The sequence below is a fragment of the Xenopus tropicalis genome, chromosome 1, assembly GCF_000004195.4.
Source record: "Xenopus tropicalis strain Nigerian chromosome 1, UCB_Xtro_10.0, whole genome shotgun sequence".
NCBI classification, from domain to species: domain Eukaryota; kingdom Metazoa; phylum Chordata; class Amphibia; order Anura; family Pipidae; genus Xenopus; species Xenopus tropicalis.
The window spans coordinates 73,630,083-73,648,287 of record NC_030677.2 but is presented as its reverse complement, the minus strand read 5'-3'; the positions used below and the strand labels follow the sequence as shown (position 1 = coordinate 73,648,287).

Below are 18,205 nucleotides of genomic sequence, written 5' to 3'. Positions count from 1 at the left end.
ATATGATTGACAGCTGGGATTTTTAATTGCCTTTATAATGGGTTTGGATGTGTTAATATAAAAATGAATTTGGGTTTCATGTTTAATTTGAAAAGGACTTTTATTATACAGCTTTTTATGTCTGGGTGACAGGTCCGCTTTAAGTCTCTCCATATTTCTCCCATTTAGATGATCAGAAGCCTCATAGGAAAAAAAAACGCTGAGCTCCGTAAAGAGAGTTCCCATAATGTTTTCTACTGATTGGCTCAGATCACACATTCCTGGGGGGGGGGGGGGGGGGGAGTGAGTTCTTAGCATTCTTAAGAGAGGGGGGAGCTGCATGTCTCTGGCAGAGGAAAACAAACAGACAAGAAATCCTGTATCTTTTGATAGGGAACTCAGTACAGCGTTTCTGTGAGTGCTTATGTATTTACATAGACCTTTCTAATAAAGCTTACTTAGTTTTTACCTTTCCTTCTCCTTTAAAACATAGGAACAAAGAAAATAGTAATGGCGGCATGTGCAAAAGTTTGTATGCTTTTTCACTTATTACTATTTCTAGTAATAAACACTGTTTTTGCAAGGTCCCTGACCTTAATTACCTAATTAGGACCTAATAGCCATTAGAAGTTGTCACCTGAGGACAATCTCTGACACCATAGAATCTAGACTGTCACTCAACCAAGGGCTCCTCTAAGTAACTGAGTGAGGATCTGAAAATGAAGCTAACTAATGCCTACAAAGCAGGGGAAGTCAATGAAAAGAATGCACATGCTGAGCTTGCAATTTTCACTGTCTGTAATTTTATGAAGACGTGACAGTAAAGGGAAAGTCAAGGCAAAGTCTGGAAAACCAAGAAAGCTTTCAGATAGAGCTGTTTGTATACTGGTCAGAAAGGCAAATGCAAAACCATATAAGAGTAGGCAAAAAATCATCCTACAACAAGAATAAAAAGACTCTGGATACAACATATGTTTAAAAGCTTTGATCTGGCCAGAGAGGGTGTCCTTAATTACTAGTTTGGACTTACTAGGGTCCCCAAACTTTTGCACATGCCACAATTACTATTTTCTTTGTTCCTATGTTTTAATGTCAACGAAATAAAATGTTACAATTACAATTTACAATTATGTTGTTTTTTTAACCCCCTAATTCCTGCAGTAGTTGTATTAATTTTCACTCGCAAGATTATCTAAATATGTAATTTGGCATGCAATGCCCAAACTTTTGCTTTCAACTGTATACATACATATGTAAAAATAGAAATCATACATACGTAATAATACTAAAAAAAGTCTGGGATGATTCAGATAAAGGCACATTACTAACCAGGGACAATCACTATGTTTTTCTCAAAGATTACTGTGCTTTTCATGACCCCATTGCTGTTTCCCACTGTAGGGACTTTGAGTCTGTGTTTTTTAAAAAAATATATTTTTATAGGTTTTATCTTGTTTAATACTCTGTCATAATTTTTTGTAAATTATTGATCAATATATCAAGTTGCATCATGTATCATGGAGAACAGCAACACTTAGTACATTAACTTATTACATGCAAAATTCAAATTCTAGCTTCTCAGCTTAGTATATTGTACATTGGGCCTACAGTATTCTTACAATGATATAAATGTATTTTATTACAATGGATATGGCTGTTTGCGCATAATTTAAAGAATGTGTGCTAATCATATAGAACAGCATTCCATTCAATGCTAAACTTATGGGAAGATAATCAGTTTGACATGCACATATACTGGAATTGCTTATCTGTCAGGAAGCCTACCCAATACTCTGTACATGTTTAACCCTAGATTTCTAGAATTATTGTCAAGGGATGTCTAATTGCAGTAATCATAAATATAAGTAAAACTTTCATCTCCTTGCTAAGCATTGCATGTTCAGTGTGCTATTTCCAGCAAGATAAGAAAAAGTAATATTAGTAATAAAAAAAAGCAATATCAGGATCACCTCTATTAGGCTTTAGGGCCTTACAGCAACTACTCATGCTCTTAACTACTATGTAAAGGACTGTTTTTAACATGAAGGAGTGCAGCCTTTTCCCCTTATTTTTCTGTTAATGCTATTTCTTGCAGCCTGATGTTAAATACTGTGTATTGCTCACAACTTGCTGCTTTTTAACATAAAATAATTATTGTCTATAGAGAAAAATGGCAAAAAGTATGCCCAGCGCAAGCCCTATTTATTGCACCCATGTTAAACAATTTAAAGGGTACCTATCATAGCAAAACTGTTTCCCCCACCAGATATGCAGAGTATAAACCGATCCGAATATAATATATAGCATAATATATTATGTTGGATGCTTTTGTTAGGCTTATACTAGAGTCAACAAGTTTTTCCAGTTTTCTTAGGTAAAATTAGGTACCTCGGCTTATATTCCATTAGGCTTATACTCGAGTATATACGGTGCATCAATATTTTAAAAAGTAGTTTTTTTTGTGTCAATGTGACATAAGATTGAGGGAGGAGTTGGCCAATCCTGCATCATATTTATATGCACAATGAGCAAGTCCCAACCTGCCCATCTGATCCGGGAGTCCCATCATGGCCACTAGGGGCATTTTCTGGCCAAAATAGTGATGTTTCCTTCAAAACGGAGTGCAGGCTCAGGAACAAATTTTGCTATGATAGATGTCTTTAATTTGAAACACTGGGCTACATTCATGAAATCACGAGTTTGAATCCCGGATGGGAAAAAATCGGATTGGATACGATAATTTCTGAATATCGCAAATATCCCGAAAATGCTTACGAAAAAATCATATTAGTCACTATAATATCGTATTTGCGATCCGAAATATTCGTACAGAACGATTGTAAACAGAGGAAAACCTTTCCGACTTTGATCCTTCTGTGCACAATTTTGGAAGCCTCCCTTAGGAATCAGTGGCCCTCTGCAGCTCCAACCTGGCCCAAGGAAAGTCACAATAACGAAGCTTGAATGAATCCGAAACTTTCGTACGCGGTGCGACAATACGATTTTGTCGCACAAATTTTGTCACAAGGTACGAAATTTTTGCACAAGCTACGAAATTGTCGCGCAAAATATGCTCGGCGCGTTCGTGGATTAATAAATGTTCCCCACTGTGTGTATTCTTAAAATACTAGCTCATCCTTGACTGTGCTTAACTCTAATAATGCTAACTATGCTGGGCAGAAAATATAGGAGGATTTTAGGAGGAGAGTCCATGAGAAGTATTGCCACCCTAGTGAGAGTTGGGTTGCCTCTTGGTCTGTAATTTACTGTTATACTTAAATTATACTTCATGCCAAACTCTTCATAGCATTTGTATGTTCTCATCGTGTTTACACCAGTGTCCTCCTAGTACTCTGGTTACCTCCAATGCTCCAAAACTTACAGACAGGTTAACTGGCTTTTAGTGAAATCAACCTAAGTGTTCATTGTAGGGAACCCAGACTTTAAGTTCTACTGGTACAGGAACTAAAGTTAATGATTAATAATTTCTGTGTACTGTATAAAGTCTTATAGCCTTATACTGTGTACAACTGCTGTGTAATAGCCTTATTGACAAGATAATAGCAATAATGTTATTAATATGGAAACATATAGGCAGCCCTAACTGTGTAACTGACTGAAGTGAGCATACAAAGGAAATGCTCATCCTGTAGCCACAGTTGTATTTAGCAGTAGCAAATGCTGATAATTAGTGTTGTAAAATTTGTCTTATTTTTCTATGCCCCTGATCATTTTTTATGATTATTTGTTGGCTTGTGGCAGAATGCCCCAGTGCTTTTATTTACACATGGAACTGTCACAGGTATTGTTGCCATGTGAGGGTTATAGATACACTGAGCAGATAATTCTTGAATGATTATAATACCATTTATCAATATCCTTGCCAGCCAAACTTGGATCTGAAGCAAAAACTATATCTTGACACATTAGGAAGAGGACCCAGCACTAAAGCTAGCTCTCCAGAAAACCTCTCATGGAAGACAAAAGAACTACTGTACAGAGCCACTGGTTTTCCCGAAATGCTTTTGGGGGTCTTGGCTGTCTGCTCCAGAAACTTTTATAGTTTTGCATAGTTAAGATCGGTTGAAAAAGACCAAAGTCTATCAAGTACAACCCCTCTAAATGAACCCCAATGCAGATATATATACACACACTATTACTGGCACCACATATATAAACTATATATACCAACATTAATACTAACTGTAGATTTTAGTATCACAATTTCCTTGGATGCTATGCTTGTTCAAGAAATCATCCAAGCCGCTCTTAGAGGCATTAACAGGATCTGCCATCACAACATCACTAGGAAGGGGATTCCACAACCTCACTGCCCTCAGTGTAAAAAAACACCTACGCTGCTTCATATGACAGTTATGTTACTCTAATCTAAAGGGGCAGCCTCCATGCAGATCCTTTTAGGATGCAGAAAGACAATACTAAAACAGGCCAAGGGTGAGGGCAAATGTAAGACTTGCAAGTGGTTAGGACAGTCAAGAGTCAGGCTAAAAGCAGACAAAAAAACAGACAAAAATTATACAGGCTATGAACAATCAGAAGCAAACTTTGCATCAACATTGCATATAAAAATTATGTTTAAATATGGATAGGAATGCAAACTGCAGAAGCGAACATAGTAATGCAGCACATGAGAATGAAAGAAACTGTGCAGCTCACAAATATGTCCAGAGACGCAGATAAGCATGCGCAGGAATAAGACGAACACAGAAAGAACACTGAGAGGTGATTTGCAACTCATAACTAAGCCGCTATGTCTACCACAGTCTTATGAGCGGTTATGGGAGAATTAGTTAAAAAATAGATGGAGGGCCACAGGTTACCAAACTCTGGTCTAGATAAAAGCATCATTTCTGCAGAATTAAAGAGCCAGCAAAATACAATTTTAGATATTCTAAAAAATATTTTGTAAAACAGTTGTGTGTTTATCTGTTTTATTTTCACACTGTTTATCCTTCCCACTCTCCTTCTTGTTCTGAAAGAGGTTTCTTCTTGTTCTGCTGTTTATTAATAGATAGTCTTGTCATCTGATGTTAGTTTATTTGTGAGGAAATGGTATAAAGAGGCACATTTCTATTGTTAGCTTTTGTAAATGGAAAAGCTAGTATACTTAATGCTAGTCACCTGTGCATTAGATTAATAGAATTTGTGTTTGTATTTTGTGCAGCATCTGGATACATATTTACCAATAAACCCTTTATTTCAAGAACCTATTTATATGACTTCTGAGCCAAATCTTCGAAGTGGTAGGTTATTTCTTTTTAATCCAAACACCAGTTTTCAGAACAGCTATATTCATCACTGTTATTGTATGTAGGGGGTGGCACAAACATTATCAATCTGGGGTGTATTTTTAGTGAATTTATCCACATGTGATCCACACAACCCTGCATTGCCAAAATGCTGCTTGACTTGCATTAAATTGCAAGAGAGACATTATTAATTGATTCAGTTCATTCCAATGTGGCTTAAAATGCTCTTAATTGCATGTTACCACTTCCCATAGAAAAGCATTGGGGCATGCTCCATCTTGGGCAGACAATGACCATCTTGCAGGGCTCAGACTAATTCTTATGATTTTCTATGGAAAGCCGTAACAGGTGATTAGACAGTTCTAGTTTTCTCAAAATGTGCCATAGCAGTCAAAATTTCAAGTGTGCATTATCCCTAAAAGGGAATCAGATATAAACAATGAATTAGTCAACAGCAAGATATACTATAGAAATTCGGTCATATTTCTACCACATTCCAGATCTTTTGGGGTTTCAGAAATTTTTCTCGCATATAGTTGCTGACTTATTTAAAGAGTTAAAGCTGTAAGGATACATTCAGACCAAATTTTCTCTACTCCATTCCTTAAGAATTCTGAAGTGTTGTCAAAGTTTCTTGAGTTGCTTTGAAGTCTATGGGAACCTTGTGCAATGCAATGATGTTTCCTACTATTTGAGAAAATATAGGAGATTAATATTAAATAAGACAGCAAATTTGTAATGATAGAGAAAGTAGGCCATGCCTCTGCTGGAGGCCCAGTCCATTACTTACTGCAGCTACAATGAAGATATTAGAGTACTAAAAAGAATAGTTTTAAATTTTAGCTTCAAAAGATTATACCATTAATTATTTGATTTGTAATTTCTTGTTATACAGGGAATTCCAACAAAGAAAACAGTTATTTGAAAATTCTGAAATGCTTTCACTTTCACTGATTAAAGTATTTTTTTCTTCCTTTTCTATAGCTGAAGGGCCATACATTGAAATCACAGAGCAACCAAAACAGGTAACAGAAAAAAAGGCAGTGGCAGTTTTTCTCCTGTGCATTTATTTAATATTTCTTAACTTTCAAAAACGACTTATGAATAATTTGGGACAATGGATTAATAAATCAGCATTGTAGTCTACCCTGTTGTGCTAAAAATAATTATTTTACAATTGCAGCAAATCCATTATCTTATTATATTATTTTTCTTTCACGTTTGTGGCTTAATATCTAAAAAAAAAAATAGACATGGACATTATAAAGATGAAGAGATAGTTGTTAAAGGAAAAAGAAAGCTACTTGGACATTTTATTGCCAACAGATTAGTACAATAGTGCAAGCTAGAATACTATATTTATTCTGCAGAAAGCTTTACCATACATGATTAAACAGCCATAGAAGCTCCCTCTGTTTGTTTATGATAGCAGCAGCCATTTTAGCTTGTTCTGACTTTACTTCCAGGCAGCAGCCTGTAGTCAAGGAACAGCTCTCAGCTCTAGTTACAGCAGGAATGGGAGGGGGAGAGAGGAGCAAACTAAGCTGTGCTGTGCCCAGAAGGATTTTTCTGAGAGAAGGAAGACACAGAAGACCATATATACAGAATAAAAGGAAAGACGTGGTGTTTCTTTTCACTGAGCACTGAGAGCAGCAGTTCTGGGAGTGTTTATGGCTGTATTTACATAGATATTTCTGATAAAACTTACTAGTTTTTACTTTTCCTTCTCCTTTATAAAAGGTCACATAAATGAGAAAACCCCTTTCTTTCTTAGATTAACTCAGAAAGGGGTTGGTGGTCACCATGTCTGGCCACTGGACTTCCTTTTCCTTGCTCTCTGGCAGTGATAGCCACCCAGGAGTATGTGAGCAGTTGAAACCAGTTTGCTCCTGATTTCAACCGTGCATTGTCCTGATTGGTATATGAGTCCTACTCATTAGTAGCAGAGAAATTATCAATGGCGTTAATAAATATAAGAAAAGCCTGACACATCCAACACTTTCCTTTTTAAATCCTGACTTTTAAACTTGCGGATGTACTGTTTATACTACAAAATATGTGCCATACCCTTAAATGAACTTTATATAAGATATTTTATGGCATTTCTAATGTCTTTGGTGTTTGTGGTCCTTTAAAAAAAAAACCAGTGTATTTGCAGGCAAGTCATTTAGCTGTTATTTTGTGTACCACTTTCACTCTTTTAAGCCTACTTAGGGAAAGCAGGTCCCTCATGGTTTTGTGGGCTTTGGATTATTTTGCTTTTATAGATCATTCAAACCGAATGTCTTATGACATCTTACTAGATATGGCCAATGTAGTAAATGTCGCACATTCTGAACTAGGTTTTATAACCCATAGGAACATGAAGATATATGCTTTTAAACAGGTGACTGATAAATATTACCAATTGAAACCTATTATTTACTTAACCTGGTAAACATTTTTCAGCTTTTATACATTCCCTCTTAATGTCATAAAAATATACTGTAGCCTGCTAACATACAAGTTTTCCTGTCAATATTTATCTTTGTAGCCATATTATACAGTACTATATACTCTATTCTTCATACTTCTCCTTTTTTATTTATTAAAAAAAGATATTGTAATAGTTGATAAGAATATTAAAAAATATTCTGATTCAGAGCTTTCCTTTGCTTTTGTAATGCCCCAAGTTATTCTGTTTATTTTGTTGTTTGTTTTATTTAAAAACACACATTGTTCTTTTTTACATTTTTAATTCAGTGTTTCCAGATAAATCAAATTGTGGCGTTTTGGCAGTGAGTCTGCTGAACATAGAGCTAGAACATTTATGTATTTTACTGACACAGAAACACTGTTTTCAGTTCACATCACTTCACTTCATGTTTTACTTGGCAGAGAGGGTTTCGCTTTCGATATGTCTGTGAAGGGCCGTCACATGGAGGACTTCCTGGGGCTTCGAGTGAAAAAAACAAAAAGTCATACCCACAGATTAAGGTTGGTCTCTGAAATATTCACAAATCGAAGGGTAAAATAAAAAATGCAGGGAGGTCACAGAACAGATTATTTTTTTGCTATTATGTTTTGTGCTTTAGACACCCAAGGATTTAAGACAGATAGTCATGATGGATGGAACAAGAAAAGAGGTATTGCTCTTGTACACATGCACAATAGCTCCAGATAGCATTATATTGCTCCCAAAATCCAGTATCATTGTTAAAGATGAGTTTCTTGCAAAATAGGTGGTCAGGAGAAGTGATTATTGCACACGGTATCGAAAAGATGTTAAGTCTGTTTTGAAAGTGAGTGTGAATCCCAGTAATGGAAAGTCTACTAAAAAACTACACGTACAACAAGCATGACAACTGATTATACATAAAGTTCTCAGGCCTTAGGGAGATCACGTGGGGTGCTTTGATTAGTCTCAAACAACTTTATTTATTTTCCCAGTTTATTCAAATTTTTGAGATTTTTAGCCTCACTGATGAAAAAATGTGATTTTCAATTGCTTGCATGTTTTTTCCCGTGAAACGTATTGAACTCCTGGTTCTGACTCTTAAAACAATGCAGTAGGAGACCGTTTTCATGCATACAGGATTCTAGTTCCTTGCTTGCTTTTTCACAGGTCAGTCATCAGTTTCCGCTAAACAGTTTCAATAGACAGAACTAGTAGTGCAGAGAACAGAAAATGACAGACAAATACTACTTTCAACAGTAGCAGTTACATTGACAAATAGAAATAAATTGATTGCAGGCTGTTTTGGGCAGGGCCCTTTTTAACCCTTGTACAGGTATAGGACCCGTTATCCAGAATGCTCGGGACCAAGGGTATTCCGGATAAGGGGTCTTTCCGTAATTTGGATCTCCATACCTTAAGTCTACTAAAATCAATAAAGCATTATTTAAACCCAATAAGGTTGTTTTGCATCCAATAAGGATTATTTATATCTTAGTTGGGATCAATTACAAGGTACTGTTTTATTACTACAGAGAAAAAGGAAATCAAATTTAAAATTCTGAATTATTTGATTAAAATGGAGTCTATGGGAGACGGGCTTTCCATAATTCCGGATAAGGGATCCCATACCTGTATCAGTTATTGGGGTTTTTTTTGTATGTAAATGAACAGAAACTGTGCTCATTTAGCCATTAATGGCTTATATTACAGACACCCCCAAAAAGGTATAATACATATACATTTATGTGCAGATTTCCAGGTTTGCTTTTTATTGCTATGATTTGTTTGGATAAACTGTTATTTGTTCTATAAAATATATTATGTAATTATTGAGGTCTGACAGTACAGATTTATATGGCTAACCCCTCCCTTATGATTTATGCCCCCTGCACCAGAAGCTCCTGGTGTTGGAAGCCATCTTGGGCCAAATGCATATAATGAGCAAGTGCCCCAGCTTGTTCATTATGCACACGTGTGTGGTGTAGGATCTGTTGTTTTGTCCCTCGACCCTACATTACCACAGGTGAAATATATAATGAAGAAAAGGAGTGACTCAGGTTTAAGTTTAGTGATTACAGTCACAGGGCATGCCTAACATATTGGCAACCACCAGTGATTTACAGTTTCTTTATCCTTTAATATTTTAGGGTCTTTTCCAGGTACTAAACAATACAAACTGTTCTGTATTTGTGACATAGATCAGTGTATTTTTGTTACATGTAAAGATAATTTGTTCAGAAATTTGATTTATTCTGAAAAAAAGTCAAGGTCAGTTTTTGTGCTTAAGTAGCCTGCGGGAACTAATGTTTCTCTGCAAGGGGTTGGCGAGCAACATGTTGCTCACTAGCCACTGGTTGGGGATCACCGATGTAAGGGATTTACGATAAAACTCATTAGCTAAGGAAACAAAACCACTGGTGTTCTTAAATAATAATTTCAACACCCCCCCCGTCAGAGCTTTTGTATAAAAACACAATGAGATTATTTAAGAAAAGAAAACATATATATATAGGGAATAATGTACACCCCTGTTGTAAAATATTGTCATCAAGGAGTTCCCAGACCATAAAAGAACATGAGGTCTGTATCTGAGTGCTTTCCCACAGGTCAGATTATTTTACAGTTACTTAATATCCTAATATTTTACAACGGGGGTGCATTATTTTAATTATATGCAAGTTTACATCACTATAACCACTTATAAGTATATCATTTACAGAATAATTGTTTACCTCATTTATTATAATACTGTTTTTTTGATGCCAGTATCAATTTTCTAGCAAATTTTAATAGACATACTAAATGTTTTTTTGTACAAAATATATAATATAGCTATTGCTGTTTTTAAATCTTTCTTTTCAGAGTTTTTTGGTGAACGAAAATTAATTTCTGTGAGAACAATTCCACAAAACATAAAAGGTTAGCAATAGCTTAAAATGTTTCTGCAGGTTGAGGGGGAAGTTTGGCAGAAATTTGTGGTGTTTGTGGGGTTTCAGTTTTTTTTTCATGAAGAATATTGCCTTTCTTAGTGTAAAGTAATAAGCAGCTTTGATGGCTTCTTTCAGCATTATGTCACAGCGCAAATATCAAAATCACTGTTCTGTGCAAAAGAAAACTGTGATTCTCATTAATTTCCCTTTAAGTATAAGAATATCTCTGGAGAAAATATGAACATTCAGCCAAGAAACTGTTGATCCATGTAGAAAAAATGCCAGCAGAACTTTGTAATGTAAATCGTAATGCACAGAAATTGAAGGCTTCTGCCTAAAGAAGACACCCAGCTGTTCTTGCAGTGCACAATGTGGGTGCCCTGACTGTGGTGCAGATTCACTTGCCTTTCACAGTCAAGAAAAAATATAAAACTTTGAATTTAAAAGTACATTAGAGGGGATTATAGGTAGATAGGGGATGTTCTTTTTTCCCATAAAATGATCAGTGTTCCAGAGGCCACTCCTTTAGATTAGAGGAAAGGAGCTTCCATTTGAAGCAGCGTAGGTGGTTCCTCATGGTGAGGGCAGTGAGGTTGTGGAATACCCTTCCTTTATATAACATACAAGTGTGCCCCAGTTAATTGCTGAATATGTGTGTGTGTGCGTAACATAGAGCATAGCTGCTCTGTTTTCTGTCTTTATCTTTCTCTCTATAATATATATATATAATAATTAGGCCCCATGCTGTTTATGATTATTTCATAATAGAGGTTGGAGGTTAATTGAAAAGGGAAGTGTAATATGTAAAAAGGGAACTTAAAAATAAAATAAGTCATGTATTTATGCTATGGTGTTATGCTTTGTTACACACATTATTGAAGCACATTTTAGCAGCTCTGCAAACATTAGGAAAACTTTATCTAAACTAGCAGTAGTTTTCTAAACATTATAAACTAGTCTTATTAGCTGCAGGGTATTGTGATCCATTCTCTTCTTGATGGTCAATCACAACATTTCTCCTTAATTTCTTGCTGTTTGGCTGCTTACCTTACATATATTTCAAAAGAGCAAGGATGCATATTTATGAAAGAGTGAAACTAGAGCTTGTCACACTTCCCTTGAGTTAAACTCCCCTCTCTCTATTCTCTTGTATGGGATTTTTTAAGGATATATTTATCAAAGGTGAAAGCGAAAGTTCACCCTTTCATAAAATGTAAATACTGTATGTTTCTAAAAATCCCATGCAAGAGAATAAAGGAAAGTGAAAATAGTCACATGAGTAAAGGTACAATGAAATGAACTCCCCCTTGCAAGCATAAAAGGGGACTATTAGCTGTTCAGAAGTAAAATACAATTGCATTTTCCCAAAAGCTGCATTACTTTTTACAATACAGGTATGGGATCTAGTATGATAAACAGAGGACTCTGCCCTGCCTGCATGAGGATCTCTAAAAGAAGACAGTGTAACATGTTCTTCAATATAACATGTGAAATATTTAAAGTATTACTGACTTTTTGTTTTACTATTTAAATCTTATACTAGGTGGTCTTCACTGATTTTTTTAGGGCAGTTCAGTATAATACATATAGTAGAGTACTTTAGATATATGCTATAACCTAGAAAACCAGAGTGGAATAAAAGTCACCAAAATATATCCAGTAATTTTTCTATAAATGTTAACTAAACTATATTGGCCTTAAAATTCTGCTTCAGTCATCTGCCATTGTACATTTAAGTAACAGACATTCAACATAGCTTCTTAAAAATTACCTATGTATGGAGAAAATGTAAGGATAGGTGATACCTTTTATTGGCTAACTGAGTAAGTAAAGATTGCAAGCTTTCAGAGCACCCAGGCTACTTCGTCAGGCAAAATACAAATGAAAGGATGGAAAGGCACAGCATATAAACTGTTAGATTCCTGAAAAAGGTTCATGGACAATAAATTAGGAAGTTACAGATAGATAGAGATAACTTGTAGAGACAATAAAAGTAACTAGAAAGGGAAGTTTGAGAAAAAACTCCATATTGGTTTGAAAAACGTGAAGTCACTGAATGAAATCTGATCTGTTGTTGGCTCCACCCAGTTTTTTCTAACCTTGGACCACAGTTATATAGTAAAAACCACTGGTTTAGGGACCCTGGATTTAATGGTGTCTGAATGGCAGCAATTTAAATTTTCAACCCACTTTTTCTAACCTGGAACTGCAGTTTAGGGTCCAGTAAAAATCAATAGGTGAATTGTGATTGGTGGTTGTGTCAACTTTTTCTAAAGTGACAAACTGCTGAGTTTGGGCTCCCTGGCATAAATAGTGTGAGAATGACCGCATTTTATATTTAAGCCAATTAAATTGAATGGATGAAATCTGATTGGCTGATAGTGGCCCAACCCACTTTTCCTGTTTTTGAACTGTAGTCGCCCAGTGACCAACAAAGTTTGGGGTCTCAGGCATAAAAATTGTGGGACTGACAGCATTTTACATTTCACCATTGAAAGTAAATAGGTGAAATGTGATTGGCTGTTGGTGGCTCTGCCCACTATTTCTAACTTTGAATTGCAAATACCCAGTGACTAACTTTGCAAAGTTTAACAACATTAGAATTAATACTTAAATAATAGCATCAGTTTAAATATAAACCAGTGAAATTTAATGGGTGTAAATGGATTGGCTGTTGTTGGTTCCACTCACTTTTCCTAACTTTTAACCTTTGCCCCCCCGTTACCAGCTGTGAAAAGTTTGGGGACACTGACATTAAACATGTGAGAATGGCAGCAGTTAAAATTTCCCCACTGAAATCTATTAAAGAAATGTTATTGGCTGTTGGTGGCTCCGCCCACGTTTTCTAACCTTGTGTATGTAGTCACCCAGTGACTGACTGGGCAAAGTTTGGGAACCCTGGCATGAAACCAATAAAATTTAATACATGAAATCTGATTGGCTGTTGGTGGCTCTGCCCACTTTTTCAAAACTAAAACTGCAGTCCCCTAGTGACCAACTGTGAAAAGTTTGGGGACCAAGACAGAATAGGGTGGGGTTGTCTTGGTTTATGTCACACCATGTGACCTGACTATATCCAGATCCCTAGACTATTTGCAATTTTTACTCACTCAGTTAGCCAATAAAAGTTATAACCAATCTTTACAATTTCTGCATTTTTTCACTGGCTAACAGCATACAACATCTTATGTATGCTAATAAAACAGTACATCCAAAGACCAAATTTTGGTCTCCTTTAAAAGAAGTGCCTTTGCTTTTTTCTCCAAGACAAGCCATACACAGAAACAATATACAGTATATTGTTCTTATAAGAAGAGGCAGGTATTAGTCACTGCAGTGGTGCAGTTTCCAGGCCCCATATTATGCTAAGGAAGGTCTCTCCAGAGAATTTCATTATGTAATGAGCATGACCAGCACAATTCACTTAATCCCAGCCCATCTATCCTATGGAATTCAGTCTCTACATGTGGTATTTTGGTACTTTGGTCCTCATTTCTTCTCTAATGGTAGTGTAAGAGTAGGTATAAAGTTTGATGTAGTTCTAGTAACCCATAGTAACTAAGCAGGTACTGCACTTCATATTGCTTAACTCATCATATGTCTTTTAATCACCATTCTGATCAAAAGCTCTTCTATGGTTGCCCCTAGGTGCTAGATGTAATACAATGTGATGTTTGCTTTGTACTGTAAGAAAAAAATTTAGAAGGAAAATCAGGATATAGACAGTTATTTAAGCAACATCTATATTTTGCAAAGCTCCTCACTCATGGTTACTAACCTCTACATTAAAATGTATATATGTATATTTTAGGGATTTAAAACTCACTTCTAAGCCTTTTCAGTTACTGCCTTCTTACTCTGCGCAGAACTAGTATCACAGCAGTATGCAGATGTACAGCACTGAATGTTTAAGCAGAAGTTTTACAAACAACCTTGCATCATCCTTGTAATCTACAGAGAGCAGGGAAATCCCCACATTTAGTAGAGAGAATATTGTGATGCAATAAGTATTTAAAATCTGTTCTTTTCTAAAATATTTAGCAGGTAAAATGCTTGATTGTCGCAAGATGGAAGCTACAAAACCATGCTCAGTATAATAGATTAATTTGTTGACATTCTGCTGGGCATTCATATCAGTGTATCAATAAAACATTCGGTAGGTAAAACATTAGGCTGTCCAGTTTTGCCGTTAGTGATGGTGTTGGTACTATATTTTGAACGAAAACTTTAATGCGACCCCATTGCTTTAATAGAATAACCGTTTGGCTGAAGAACTGCATTGAACATATATGTGATATCAGTCAGCACATAACAGAGTTCATTATCTACAGTAATGCAGTCACCTGGCACCACAAGCTGATTGTGTGGATTACTGCAGTTCTGCCGTCCAAATGAATGGCCTGTTGTACAATACCTGTGAGTCAGGTAGATATCCTGAATATCCTCCTGTCAGAGACCATCTATAGAAAATGTTGCGGGGGGGCATTTACTAACATTCATATTTTTTTTTACAATTCAAATTTAAGAAAAAAAAATTATTATGCAGCTAATCTAGCTAAAACCTGTTGAAATGTAGAAGCCAATAATGTCCCAGATGTCCCTTTTAGAACTGGAAGATCTTTCTTTGATTCGTGGTTTGGATTGGACCATTTATCCATGTTCTGTACCTTAGGACAACTAAAGTTCAGCTAATGAAGCAGGGCAGAAATGTTGTACATTATGTTTTCTGATTCTGTTCCAGCGCAGGGCAACTACTGCCCTTTAAATGGGGAAGATCTGTGCCTCCAAAGATGTCCCCAGTAGATTGTTATGGTGAGGATAATTTTTAGTAAAGAAATAAGTGAAGATCAGAAAAGTAATGAAAGAAGTAAGAAGAAAATCTAGCATTTTTACACAGGGGGGGCAGTTTCTTATGTGTATTTTTTCTGTATGTTTTTCTGCTTCGGAGGCCGAAAGAAATAGCAGAACAGAAATAGAAAACAATACAATGATTAAAAAATTAGATTTTCTATTTTAGCAACTTATTCTCAATACAAATGACCTTTATGGCTTATTACTCACACGAAGAATTTCCATACGAAAAGTATGTTAGAATTAGATGCTTGTTCATATGGGGAATTCTGCACAGGAAACAAGACCACAGACCTGTTAGTGTACTTTCCATTAGCAGGAAGCAGAGCTGCTTTAGCTGATATTCAGAAGCATGTAGGTCTGTTTACCAACAACTGGTTTTAAATTATTTTGAGTGTTTTATAATTATATAGGTACCTGCAACCTGTGACTTGTCATTAAAGTTATTTGTTGTTTAATGGCTTTTTTTCTGCTAGGCACAGAAATGTCTGTCCAAGTGTGACACCTTAAAGCAGTAAATTTGGTTGATAAGTCTATGATGTAAGAACTCTAAACTTGATCTGTCAAAACAGAAAATCATATACTCGGGAGGCATATTTGGGCATTAACTGTCAATTAGCTTCATAAAATATGACTTATTCTCAGTGTTTAGCGGGCCCTAAAGTTATTTTGCTGGGGCCCATTAACTTCTAGTTATGCTACTGGTAAGATGGCTACCTACAGGCCTTCCCCCATACAGGATCCCACCACTTTATTAATCTTATCCGGGACAGTTACTGGCGGACACAGACCAGCTGACACAGGATGAGTGAGGTGAGAGATGGAGTTGCTCTACCTAGTGTGCATACAACAAAATTTTGTACTAAAATGTGATTGTACGAAAAAGAGTTGCACAAACCAGGTTTCCCTGCTGCTAAGCATTGCCAGTTTGACTTGTATATTGCTGCAAGGTGGCATAATTTTACTAATATCCATAAGGTCATCCTGTGTGATGCTTGGTCATATATATATATAGAGAGAGAGAGAGAGAAAGGTCGCGATGGGGACCGAAATGTTACGTCGGCTGTTTATGCTACTTTGAATATATGTTTTGATTTTTCACAAGAAATCCCGGAGTTGCTGGTCTTTTTTATACTATATATATATATATATATATATATATATATATATACTGCAGAAAAGATACTCCGCACTCACAGGACTTATGAAAAATAAAGAAATAATTTATTGGTCAAACAACTAACGTTTCGGCTGGCGCAGCAGCCTTTCTCACTTTGAGAAAGGCTGCTGCGCCAGCCGAAACGTTAGTTGTTTGACCAATAAATTATTTCTTTATTTTTCATAAGTCCTGTGAGTGCGGAGTATCTTTTCTGCAGTATCTTTACCTTTAATTCTGCACCCAGGCACCCTAAATCCTGCTGATACGTGAGTGCCTGATCCATTTGGACTTTATATATATATATATATATATATATATAAACACACACACATAAATTTATTATATCTGGTGCTTATCTTAACAATATGTTGCACAAATTGGACAAAAACCTATTTCGGGGTTTAATGACTGTTTCTAATGTAGTGAAATATGTCATTAAAGCCAAAATCAAGACATATACATGGGGTACATTTTTAGTTTCAGAAACCATGCACTGTTCAACAGCTGGTTGATTTGAAAAATGGTGTTCTTTGCTTATAGAAAATAGAAATTACTTTTGCTGATTAATTTGTGGTGAGAAAGGGAAAATTTGGAAATGCTGATGTGCAGAATAATATCTTTCAGTGATTGCAAAAGTATATTTCAAAGCTTTTGGTATAAATTACATAACTAAGAGAGATAGGCAATTAAACCTTACTTATAGCATCATTTTTAGTAATCAATTGCTTGGATTGAGGACCATAAAGACAAAAAAATCTAGAATTAAATATGCAGTAAAAGTTTTGAAGAAGCATAAACCTTTCCTCAAAAATAACCTTTAAGCGGGTCTGGAGACTTAGTTGCAATATGGAAAAATGTTTTGTGGTCAGATGAAACCAAGACAGAGCTTTCTGGCAAAAGTTACAAGCAATGGGCGGGATACAAGTCTACCACTACGCGCACATAAAAAAAACACCATACCCGCAGTGAATTTGGGTGCTAGTTCTATCATACGAATGGATAGTACAAAATACAGGTGAACAGCTGCAATATAACCTGTTTCAGTCTCCTAAAAAGGTTTATCCTAAACACAAGGCCAAAGTAACACTATAGTGCCTGCTTTTACGTTTACCATCTCCACTTCATGTAACTGCACTCAGGCCAAAGCTGTACCTGTCAGATCAGCTACACGGAGTTACTGATCTGCTTTTCTCCATATGCCTACAGATGGCCCTTACCATTTGCAGTCCAAATGCAAAATTGCTCTTATACACAGGTGGTACCTACTGCAGTGCAGCCTCCATGTGATTTATAAATGCAGATGCAAACAATACATATAAATGCATTCTGATAAAAGGGCGGAAAGACTGATGTTGTTACAGTGTGAGATGTAGAGTTAATAAAACTATGTTGTACATTTTGACCTCTAATGCTCAAGTCTAACTGAAGCAAGTTCTATATCCAGCTTATATGTACAAATGCAAATAAGCAGAGAAGCACTCAATGACTTATGCCCACGGAGTTTGCTCTTTCCATAAGGGAACTTAATATAAAACGACAAATCCTTTTAAAAGGTCATTTAATGGCCATTTATTAATTG

The 18,205-nt window shown here is 35.9% G+C and overlaps 1 protein-coding gene across 3 annotated transcripts in view; it reads left to right on the top strand.

Annotated features, from left to right (window-relative positions):
• Positions 1-18,205, top strand: part of nfkb1 (nuclear factor of kappa light polypeptide gene enhancer in B-cells 1) — a 50,021-nt gene that overhangs the window by 9,500 nt on the left and 22,316 nt on the right. For 2 of the 3 annotated variants that reach the window (XM_012955526.2, XM_002934759.4), the window contains exons 3-5: positions 5,165-5,243; positions 6,234-6,274; positions 8,127-8,225. In XM_012955526.2, coding sequence (XP_012810980.2) covers positions 5,165-5,243; positions 6,234-6,274; positions 8,127-8,225 — 219 coding nt within the window. Of the gene's footprint in view, positions 1-5,164; positions 5,244-6,233; positions 6,275-8,126; positions 8,226-10,566; positions 10,606-18,205 lie in introns of those variants that run through there. The other variant, XM_031903127.1, reaches the window with a different exon arrangement.